The following is a 12,241-nucleotide window of genomic DNA, read 5'->3' on the forward strand; positions in this document are numbered from 1 at the left end:
CTATTTCATGCATACTGAGTTTTTTACACTGTTAAAGAGTTGGATTCCCATGCTAAACATGGACAAAGTTTCAAAAATTAAGTTGTACGTTTGAAGGAGTATTTTTGTTCCAAAAATACCTCTTCCGGTTTGTCACAAGTTTCGGAAAGTTTTTTTTTCGAGTATGGCTCTGTGTGATGTTAGATGGAGCGGAATTTCCTTATATTGGTCCTAAGGGCACTTCTGCCAGAAGAGCGCGCGCTCCCGTATAGCAGAGCACAGCAGAGACATCACTGATCAGAGCGAGAGCGTCGCGAAATGTCACAAAAGAAGTGTATTTTTGGTTGCCAGGGCAAGACAACCCTGCACAGATTACCAAAAAAAAAAAAAAAACAGCATTAAGGGACCAGTGGATGGAGTTTATTTTTACAGAGCAACAACGGAGTTGTGCAAGTGTTTGTGTTTGTTCCCTGCATTTCGAAGATGCTTGTTTTACAAACAAGGCCCAGTTTGACGCCGGATTTGCACATAGTTTATTTCTTAAGGATGATGCAATCCCAACGAAAAAGGGTCACGATCGTGTGTTGGAACCACAGGCGGTGAGTAAAACTGCTTCAAATATCTCTGTGTTGTTAACTTAGCTATCAGCGCGTAAGCACATCAAGTAAACAACATGCGATGTTGTCATCAAACTGCACTTTCCACATGTACAGCTTAAAAAAAAAAAAAAAAAGATGACATAAAGTGGAACTTATTCATTTTCCTAAACCGCTAAGCAAATATACAGTTTCAGTACATACCACATAGAGATGTCCTTCTGTAGTCGTTGCTGCTGCTGCTCTCATTCAGTTTCAGCCTCTGGATCTGATTCTGGATCATAAATATACGCTGAATCGCAAAAGCCTACTGGCGCTCGTGATTCTTTAGCTCCGCCCACACGTCACGCCTCCAGCCGGTCGTGTTTTTCCGGGAAAAAATGGTACAGACTATCTTTCTCTTATGAACATAATAAAACTAAAGACTTTTTGGAGTTATGAAGGATGCAGTACTACTCTATAGTTACTCAAGATTAACGGGATATTGAGTGAAAACGAGCATTTCACCCCCCCCCCTTTAAGTGAACCATAATAGATGAGAAAGAAAACATGTTTATCAGTATATCAGATCGTTTTTTTGGTCTTAAAGTGACAGCAGTCTAATAAACCTGCTGCCGTCTGTGTCATAAAGAAATCTCACTTTTGTAATTTTAATAGGAATAAATCCACATTTAATTTACACACTGTTACTGTTTTTTTTTTGTACGACATACAATTTAGGTAGTATTTCTTATTTCTGTTGTTTGAAAATTTTCATGTCCATTTCATTTCCTTGTGTTGTTTTTTGTGATCTCAAAATTGATGAAGAATTTTGAAATTACAATGGTTTCAAATATTTTAACATAAAAATATTATTTAAAGCATAAATGTTTATGATCATGGAAAAAGATATGATAAAATATTTTGGTCATATTTACCACCTCTATTTGTTTAGTTTTTCTTAGTATGTTCTGTTTAGTTTAGTTTTTTTGGTTAAATTTTTGTCAAGAATAAGTGTAAGGTCTAACAGGTGTACAAAAAAAAAAGCCAAACAAAGTGTGTGTGTGTGTTTTAATGCTAGTTGCATCATATTACAAAATGTATCTTTTTTTATTGATTGGTGTTATGGCCATTGTTCCCTTTGTGAAGTAAAATAAATGAAAAAGCAGAAATACTTTTTTATTTTTTATTTGCAACTATGCTAGGTGAAATGAGAAAGCTTAAATGAACAAATTTAAATTTAGTTATAATATATATATGCCATAAGTATATCCATTGTTATCCAAGGTACATCAAAGAACATCATCATTATACCATGGGACTTTTTGTTCATTTGTTCTAACTAAAGCGGTCAAGCTTGCAGCGTCTCTTTTGTACCGAGCTGAAATATCTGTTAGATTTGAGACGCTGATGGGCAGTCGGGCGAGCTGTTGTTTGCAGTTTTCAGATCTCTTTAGTCATTTGTCACGACTCTCCCCTGAAATATCTTGCTGAATTCCCCTTATTTCAAAGCGCTCCTTAAGGGCTTAAGCAAATCCGGTTTCAAACTTTCTGTTTGTGAACGGTAAAACGTAGCTGATTCTTGAGCGTAAGAGAAGTTCACTGGCAGCCCCAACGGTAGCCTGTTCGAGGAGTAGTTTGTTGTCATAGCAACAATAAAATTAGCTGGCCCTTTTCTGTCAGATGTAATGTTTTGTGGCAGTGCCACCACAGATGCACCAAAAGCAATCCTGCATATCGGGTGTATATATGTGTGTCTTTACGTTCCTAGAAAACAACCTCACATTGTAACCCTTGATGATTGATGTGTCAGTTCGCTGTGCTTACGACTGCTAAAGCCAGCCTAAACTGGTTGACTGGTCTGGAAGAAGATGGTTTTAGCGGGACCACCATCCTGGCTGAACTGGTCCAGCTGATCTCCCAGCCTGGCCAAGCTGGTTTTATCTTGTTGGTCAGCCAAAAACCCCTCTAAACCAGCCTGCAAACCAGTTGTAATCAGGCTAGTTTAAGTTTAAGATGGCCAAGCTGGTTTTAGCTGATTTTAGTTGTTTGCTAATCTCGTCTCCCAGCCTGGCAATGCTGGTTTTATATGTTTGGTCAAATTAAACCCCTCTAAACCAACCTGCAAACCAGCTTAGACTGGTTGACTGGTCTTAGCTGGTTTTAGCCGAACCCCCAAAATACTATGGTATTCCTTGAAGTACTTTTGAATACCATGTAAATACTGTGCTAGTAGCAAAGTACCATCACTAGACTACCAAAATACTTCTTTATTACTATTATTTTGTCATTATTGGAAACGTTCATAGACTTGAACAAAATAGTGGACTATAACCGTTTTCTGTTGTGTTTTAGTAAAAAATGTAAAACGCCTTTATCATGATCTAGTTGTTTCCAGCTGGAAAACCCACACGTTTGTTTTCCTCGCTTGTGATGTGGATGTGATGCCGTCCACATTTGTATAATCTGCCTTCTAAGCGCAGCCGTGCCTCGGCTGACCCCAGGGAGTCTCTGCTCCAGATTGTGAGGGGCGATAATGTTCTCGCTCCGTTGCTGTGGATACAGATGCTGTATTGGTCGTGCGGCGCTAGCTGTCAGCTGTCAGTCAGTGCGAGTGAAGAGAGCTGCTGCTTTGACATGTGAGCGCGAGTGTCAGAAGCAGCCCTGAGGCGTGACTGTGCATTTTCCAAGGAGCGCTCCGCTGCATATGCTGTTATTGACTGATTGAATTGCCTTATCAGGGGGTGCTGCCCCTGGCACTTTGCTCGACATGCACGCGTGGCGTATGTATGATTGTGTGTGGGTGCATGTTGGCACGGGTGTCGGAGAGAGAGTTAAAAGTGATGGGGAACGCTGTAGGAAGAGATTAACTGACTCGGGCAGTGTGTGATAAATTCGTATTTAGATTTTATGCATCTTCAGATGGGATTACTTCCTCTACAATCCAACCTCCTGCTAACCTTACCGCCCTGAAACTTCAAACACACACACACACACACGCTGCTGCTGCAAGAGAGGGCGGATCAGATTTTCCATTGTAAAAAAGGATCATTGTTATAACATAATTGTTGTATGGAAGCCTAAAAAGAAAGGTGATTGTGGCTTTGGATCTCACAACTACTTCAAATTATGGGAAACTAAGTCCTTTTATAATTTTATTTCTCGCAATTGTGACTTTACATTGCATGGATGTGACTTTATTTCCCATAATTGTGAGAAATCAACTCACAGTTGTGACTTTGTTTCTCCTGATTGCTCCTAATTGTGTTTCACACAATGACTTTATAACTCGCAATGTGACTTTAAACTGCAAAATTGCGAGCTTATTTCTTTTATCTCACAAATGTTTAGTTTTTTTTACTCTGAAACCCAGTTGCCTTATCTTTGTTTCCATTTAATTCGTCACAATGGCTTTCTACACCATCTGTTGAGTATCCCGGATTCTGCACTTGATTTTCTTCTTTAAGAAATTTTGAATGATTGGATCAAGTTCACTTAATGCTTGAACTTGTTTTGGCTTATAATTCGAACCCAGCAATTAAACTTTGGTGGAAAAGTTAAAGGGGAGTGATTTATGCATTCATTTATTTATAAAATACAATAGTCTTAAAAGTTTAAAGCAATGTTATTGATCTCACTTTAAACTGTATTATCATTTACTCACCCTCATTTCATTCTTACCTTTCATTCTTTATGGAGACATAAAATCTAATATATCTATGCTCCGTTAAAAACAAAAGTTCATAAATGCTGCTAATTTGACTGGTGAGTTTAGCAGAAGTGGTTTGTCAGCTCTGAAGTTTCTCCGTTGGCACTAATATACTATCAATGAATGAATGAATTTGAGAAACTTAAGCTTGAATAAACTGCATGCGTTTGTTGAGAGCGTCTCAACTCTTGTCATCTTTTTCCTGTTTGCTGATTTCACCTCTGAAATATGGAAGTGGATTCCCATTCTCACGCTGATTTTTCAGTCTCCTTTCTCTTTGGGAGTTCACAGAGTACACATTTGTTTCATGGGGAACCAATATCTACCGATATAAGAGATAACTTAACATGCAGTGATTTTAGCCTCATGTATTTGTTGATCCTGCAAACTACACAAACCAGACATACTTTTACTAAGTTTGTTTACTGTAGTACTGGAGGTTTATTTTGATATGATGGTGCTGCATTTTTCATAGTAAAACACATGAGCAACTTATGATCTGTGTTTTCAGTCTCTCATAGCGAGTAAATGCTCCTTATAAACAGTTATTTAAAAAAAAGGAGCTTTAAAGCTTCTTGCAGTTTCCTGAGAGAAAATAGCTTGAGGATTTAACAATTGAAAAGAAAGTAGTTATGACTATTATAAATATTATTGTTGTTAAAAACAATTATTTTATTTCCAATTAATATTTCCTAATTTAAGAATATTTCATTTATAAAATAAATAAATAATAATTAAATTTTTCTTAAATACTTCATTTTAAATGCTTAAATACTTTAGTTTACTGTGAAATAATAATTATAAAAATTGAACTTTTTAACATTTATTATTATTATTGACTTACATTGATATATAATCTATTTAAAACCTTGGGCCTATTAAAATGCAGTTGTTAATAATGTTTTTTATTATTTAAATTATTTTAGGTATATTATTATTTAAATGGCTCTATTTTATAGTGAAATATTGTAGTTGTAATTTCTTTTTTTTTGTTTAATACTTTTCATTAGTTTATTGTTGTTATTATTATAGTCATATTGATATATAACCCCCCCCCAAAAAAAAATTGTCCAAATTGTGCAGCCCTACAAACGATCACAAACATAACCAAAGCAAAACAAACAGACCTTTAATGCCATTTTTAATCACAGTTTGTATTACAACAATTGCAATTGTGTGTGTCCAAAATTGCAAACCAATACAGATTATATAAGAGCTCCAATCAAACTTAAAAAAAAAAAATAATTCACTTCACAGTGTTGTGTTTCTCTGGTGTGTCTGCAGGAGCCGAGGGCTGCATGGGTCCAGTGGTCATGCCCCCCGGGAAGAAGGCGGAGGGTCCCAGCAGCGGGAGCGTGGCGCGGGGTCTGAGTCAGCTGTACCAGGACACCGAGGCAGCTGACCTCTCTCTGGCCCTGTCTGCCTCCCTCAGCCGGGCCGAGGACGAGGAGCTGACCAGCCTCAGCTGGCTGCACGAGAGCACAGATCTTCTGACCAGCCTGGGTCACTCGGGCCTGCGCAGCGTCAGCCCCCTGCAGGACTCTAACGGAGGCCACGAGCCCTCCTCCTCGCCGTCGTCCTCCCCTGAGCCCAGCGAGCCACCGTACCACCTGTCCACGGGTCCCAGCCGCAAACCGCCCTACTCCTTCAGCTGCCTCATCTTCATGGCAATAGAGGACGCTCCCTCCAAGCGACTTCCTGTCAAAGACATCTACGGCTGGATACTGGAGCACTTCCCCTACTTCGCCAGCGCCCCCACTGGCTGGAAGAATTCAGTGCGTCATAATCTGTCACTAAACAAATGCTTCAAGAAGGTGGATAAGGATCGCAGTCAGGTGAGGGCTCATGTTTCACTGCACATTTTCATCTTCGTGAGTGATTTTCCGTCAGTAGTGCATCGTCCTGATTGCTTTAGATACTTCACCCAGAGGCGTTCACATGTTCTTGAATGCTTTTCTTTTCATTTATAGTCTAGGAGTTATGAAAACATACCAATTGGGTTCATAATGATGATAAAAAAATACTTTTTTAAAACACATTTGCCAACTTGTTTGAAATTTACTATTTGTATTCATGCAATTTTTTTATATGAATTTGATTAATTTCTGTTTCAATTAAATAATTTTAAAAAATGTCAAGTTATACTATGCTAATAACATTTTATTTGCATGTTGAAAACATCATCTAAATAATTATTTCCATGTTTTTAAATATATTTTAATTAGGGCCGGGACTTTAACGCGTTAATTGAGATTAATTAATTACACAAAAAATAACGTGTTAATTAAGATTAATTAATTACAGAAAAAAAAATTCAGCATTTTTAATAATTTATTTTTGCACCGCGGAAAGTTTCTCACTGGATGAGTTTCGGCGGACCGATTATACTTAAGCACCAACTAGCGTTCGCATATCACCCCAGCACATCGAACCTCAAGTATCACCTCAACGCAAAACAAAGAGCAGCTAGCATGGACTTTACACTTTATGTTGAACTATGTATTATTTTGTTGGTGCAACTGGCTGTTTATGTTGAACTCTTTATTGTTTTGGCCAAGGTTATTGAGAGTTGGACTTAGTATGTTACGGCCTCTGAAGCAACAGAGAGATGTTTTCTAATAGTCAGTGTTTCCAATGTTCTGAATGTAATTGACAGTATTGTGTTTTACTTAAAAAACACTTTGCAGAAGGTTCCAGCACCTTTAAGCTTCCTGAATTTCTGAAATGTACTATTTCTAAATTGTTTCTAAGTATGCCCTTGCTACACTTGATGGCAAAAATTGCACTGGTCTGCTAGACTTGGTTGAACAAAAATAAACAATATTTTGTTGCTTAAGCTTATGTATTCAGTCATTATTCAATGGTATACTATAAATCCATGTGAAAAAAAAATACTTCTCACTGTTCTCAGGTCAAATATTTATATGCGATTAAAATGCGATTAATTTCGATTAATTAATTACAAAGCCTCTAATTAATTAGATTTTTTTTTTTAATCGAGTCCCGGCCCTAATTTTAATATGTCAATTTGATGATTAATTTACGAAAAATAACAAATTAATTATTAATTCATAAATATCATTAACACATGACATTTTTACAACCAAACTTGTCATAAAAAGGTCAAGTTATAAGATATTTCCCACAGTTGTTTGGGTCCGCAAGGGTCTTTTCTATGATATCATCATGTCCTGTTTAAGGTTTGTTTGTTTTTGTTGGTTGAACCCAATGAATTTTGTAGGTCATATCACATGGCTTTGGAGTCAAAAGTTTTTCAAATATTAATAGCAGCGAAACAGTATTGTACAAATATTTGTTATTCTCCTGGAGGTAATAAGAGATTTTTTTTATTCCGCCAACCCCCACACACACAAAAAAAAACAATAAAAATAATAATAAAACTAACTAAATAATAAACAAAACAGACTAAATAAGATAAGCAAAATGAATTTTTATACAGACATTAAACATGTCTCTACGTATAAATGGCATTTTAGTATATTTTTTTATAAATTAATAAAAAGGAGAGAATAAACGAGTTCTAAATCAACACAGGCTTATTTTTATGGTTTGTTTCTCAGAGATTTTATGGATGTGGATATGTAAACAAGTCCATGATCATAATCAAAATATAATACAACTGTAATCAATGCATGACTATAATCAAAATGCAATCATGCTTTTTTTGTTTAGATCTAACAAATAATGATAAAATCGTACATTGCGTCAAAACATATGGAAACATTAACAGATAGCACCGCTTGCTCTGCCAGAGTGTGTTTGTGTTATTATTAGGGCTGGTAATTTAACGCGTTAATTAGATTGATTAATTAATTAATTATGGAGAAAAATAACACATTAAAATTATTAACGCATTTAACGCAGCCCCAGACCTATGTGGATTATCTGCCATTTAATACAGTTGATTGATTACTAATACGAGGCAGAGCGACAACTTACTGTGTGATGGAGCCTAGAGAATGCCCCTAAAATTCAAGATATGGGGCATGTTTGAAATTGTCTCATATTTACATCACATAGTTAGGAAATATCACACGAGCTGTAGGCTAAGTGCAATATCACACGAGTGCAAATGTTATAGTCAACTTATACAACAGTCAGTTAATTAAGAAGTTAATATTGTGTTATTTTAGCCACAATGTTGTCTGTTTTGCTCCGTTTTGCCAACCAAAATATAAAGTCAAATCAAAACTTTTCATTCCCAAGCAACCCACAGCGGCATTTCATTTCTTAATCCACGTTTTGAACTAATTTGGTGAACCATTGGCCATAGTCGCGCTGGCTTTGAAGTAGTGCTGCGCAGACCGATCGGTGTATGACGTCAAAATACGGCGAAAAGGAGTCGTCTGCTCTCTGAAGCTCTTGCGGTACTTGTCACACACCGGTCAGTCTGATGGTGATGATCCGCTTCAAGTCAAACAAACCTAATGATTCAGTGAACCATTCATAAAGAACACTTTACTTCACTCCTGAATGAATCAGCCATTTGACGAATGAACAGATGACTCAATGACTTAATCATTAAGACATTTACCAACGCTTTAGTTTATTATTTAGAGCAGTGGTTCCCAACCTTTTTCAACTCGCGACCCACAAAACCAAACACATATGTTTGCGTGGCCCAAAAAAATTAACTGACCCCGCTATTGTTGGGTTAATAACTTAGTAGTCAGAAGCTAGATTGTTAACTGTGTTTATTGAATGAACTGACAATGAACAGAAAATAACTCTGGCTGGCACCGCTCAGCAAAACGGGAAAACCAGATCCAGCCAGAGCTCAGCAGCGGGTAGACAGTCAGTGGAGCAAGCAGTTTAATAAATTGTCTTTTTGCAAATTAAGCTGTTGTGTGGCGTCTCCCTGATTTTGTTGCGTTCCTTATCGAGGAACCATAACAGTGCGTGTTTGTGTTATGATGTACAGTACAGACCAAAAGTTTGGACACATCTTCTCATTCAAAGAGTTTCCTTTATGTTCATGACTATGTAAATTGTAGAGTCACACTGAAGGCATCAAGGGCTATTTGACCAAGAAGGAGAGTGATGGGGTGCTGCGCCAGATGACCTGGCCTCCACAGTCACCGGACCTGAACCCAATCGAGATGATTTAGGGGTGAGCTGGACCACAGACAGAAGGCAAAAGGGAAGACCATTTCAGGTGACTACCTCTTGAAGCTCATCAAGAGAATGCCAAGAGTGTGCAAAGCAGTGATCAAAGCAAAAGGTGACTACTTTGAAGAACCTAGAATATGACATATTTTTTCATTATGTATATAATTCCACATGTGTTAATTCTTGTTTTGATGCCTTCAGTGTGAATCTACAATTTTCATAGTCATGAAAATAAAGAAAACTCTTTGAATGAGAAGATGTGTCCAAACTTTTGGTCTGTACTGTTTGTGTGCGCCTGTAAGAGTGTGTGTGTTATGTATGTGTGCGCCTGTAAGAGTGTGTGTGTTGTTATGTATGTGTGTGCCTGTAAGAGTGTGTGTGTACCAGTCTAAGCTGTCATCCTGTCATTTGGTTCTCAACTTTGACCCAAATAGTTTTCCGTGTGTATGTATTCCCATAGCAACCGAGCTGTAGTTGACATGAAAAGTATGCTGTTTCTGTAGCAACAGCAAAACTGATTGGCTGTGTTGGTATGTGTGTAAGTAGATCTGTATATGCGTGTGTGGCTAAAATGTGGGAGCATTTCAGGAAAGTGGCATGAAGCACAGTGATCTGTTTTGATGGGTAAAGTTCAGGTTACTTGACCAGTTGCATCACACATATTTATACTACGGGGCCGTTTAATGCTTGAATCTGATTGGCTGACAAACGTTCTGAGGTGTGTGTGTGTGTGTGTATATGGGTTGTGATTTGTAGGGAATTAACTGAATCAAATTAGAATATATATGTTTCATTGTTTAAATTTGTTTCATTTTTCACTCTGAACCCTTTTTGTTAGTTATTTTTGTTTTTAAGATTTTTAACTGTTGGTGATTGTAACGATATAAAAACTTCAAAATCACGGAGGTGGATGGCACGACACTCCTCCACCACCCGGTGGTTGACTCCTCCGGTTTTGGGGCAGCCAGCAGGAGTCCCCCGTTCCCTGCTCCTCACCAGGCGAACGGCGCTGACTCTTCCACTCCCTCACAGACGGCAGCGTCCCTCCACATCTGGAGCGGGAGCTCGTCCGTCCCTTCAGAAGGCTAACTAGTGGTTTAACAGCAGACTAAGTATAATGATTCACAGTGTGTTACTCAGTAGCAGATGTTTAGACACTGAATGCTCAGGTAGATCAGTCCCAGCTTTCTTACAAGCCTCAGTCGACAGAGATCCAGCCAAACACTACAGGTTAAAGATAACAAATGTGTCTGCACTTCATTTTTTGAGTACTAAACATTTTAGAAATTTAACATTTAGCATTTTAACAATTAGCAATATTCAGTGCACTGTGTGTATGTCTGTGTTTTAAAGGAATGATATTTAAACATTTTAACACCGTTTTTCCCATGAAGTCATCTTATAATGTTAGTCAAGGTAGCATAAGCCAAAATTTAATTTTACATGACCTTTTCTTACCCTCTGTCTGGCACTTAATTAAGCAGCCTGTTTTTTGTTTCTGTACCTTTAAGTATTCTGTATGTAAATGGTATTGTTATTAACCCAAGGGTGTCCATGATGCATTTTGTTAATGTTCCCAATCGTCTGTTTAGCTGGCACACACAACCCTCCAAAGCAGGCTCATGGAAACTCATTCTCCATCCAGGTTTTTTTAGCCAATCACGTGAGCTGTAAAAGCCATGTGGCTGAACACTCTGAAAGCTGCAAAATTGTGTTGAGAGAACGCTGTTTGGCTGATGGCACAAAAATAATGCGCACAGTCCCAAGCCTTTGAAGTGGCGACTTTCCATTACAAACTTTTAAAGAGCTTGGCAAAAACATCTAGTATAATGTAATAAGTCATTTGCTATTTTCTATTTTGTAAGAACACATGGCAACCTTTGAATTACTGTAGATAGAGATGCTTTTCATGTTCAGATGTTGTGCACTGTAAAAAACAAAAATTGATTTTAACGATAAAAGACTGTAAAAATGCTACTGTAAAAAACTATTTATTGGTTAATGGTAAGTTCCCCCACTATTTACAGTGAAAAACTGTATTGTACATTACATGTACTTTCATGGTAATATAGTTTTTGAAAATGGTGAACGTTATAAGTTACAGTAAAAAAACGTAAATTGACATTCCCAGAATGCATTGCATTTCACATTTGATGGGTCTTATTTATTGTGTACATTAGGGGGTATGTTACATCTAATGTTGTTCAGTTGATGTTTATTGCATTATCCATGTGTGTTACCATTATGGTGTTTAGTGTTTGTGTGAGTGACACTGTGCATCTTTTATATATCTTAATATTTAAAAGCTGCTTATAAAGGGCTTTGGTTCACCATGAGACTTTCTTTCTTTACAGTACATTTTTTTTATAGTGATTGCTGCAGGAGGGACTTCTAACCAGACAAACCTTGACTCCTCTCTTTGAGCAGGTTGCACTTCATACAAGGGTTGACTTAAATACTGAATAAGCATTAATATAATATATAGGGTGTCATGTCTAAATGAGGTTGTGTCAATAGAACCATGAGGATTTCTGAAGAAGCCATTATTGCAGCTTAGTTTCCGAAAGTGGAAAATCCAGTTTTCCATGATTTGACCCTTTTAAAAGTCATGGAAATGTGTGTATTCTTCATAAGCCATGAGTAGAAACCCTCTCTTTCAAACATAGGCAATCATGTATTCTGGCTCTCTGAGCGTAGAGTCTGTGGCAGAGATCTGCTTTCCTCATTCACTACGGTCGGGAAAGATTAGCACTTGGGTCTGGGCTGGTTTTAAAGCGCCATCATTGTCTCCATGTAGACTGAGATACTCATGCCAAACCCTCCAACCATCCCTCTCTTCTACCTGTTG

The 12,241-nt window shown here is 37.5% G+C and overlaps 1 protein-coding gene across 1 annotated transcript in view; it reads left to right on the forward strand.

Moving 5' to 3' along the window:
• LOC113121101 (forkhead box protein N3-like) overlaps positions 1-12,241 on the forward strand; it is a 33,936-nt gene that overhangs the window by 12,825 nt on the left and 8,870 nt on the right. The window contains exon 2 of the mRNA XM_026291342.1: positions 5,548-6,098. Within this exon, the coding sequence (XP_026147127.1) occupies positions 5,562-6,098 (537 nt within the window). The 5' untranslated portion in view covers positions 5,548-5,561. The remainder of the gene's footprint in view (positions 1-5,547; positions 6,099-12,241) is intronic.

Source organism: Carassius auratus, chromosome 20 (assembly GCF_003368295.1).
Source record: "Carassius auratus strain Wakin chromosome 20, ASM336829v1, whole genome shotgun sequence".
NCBI lineage: Eukaryota > Metazoa > Chordata > Actinopteri > Cypriniformes > Cyprinidae > Carassius > Carassius auratus.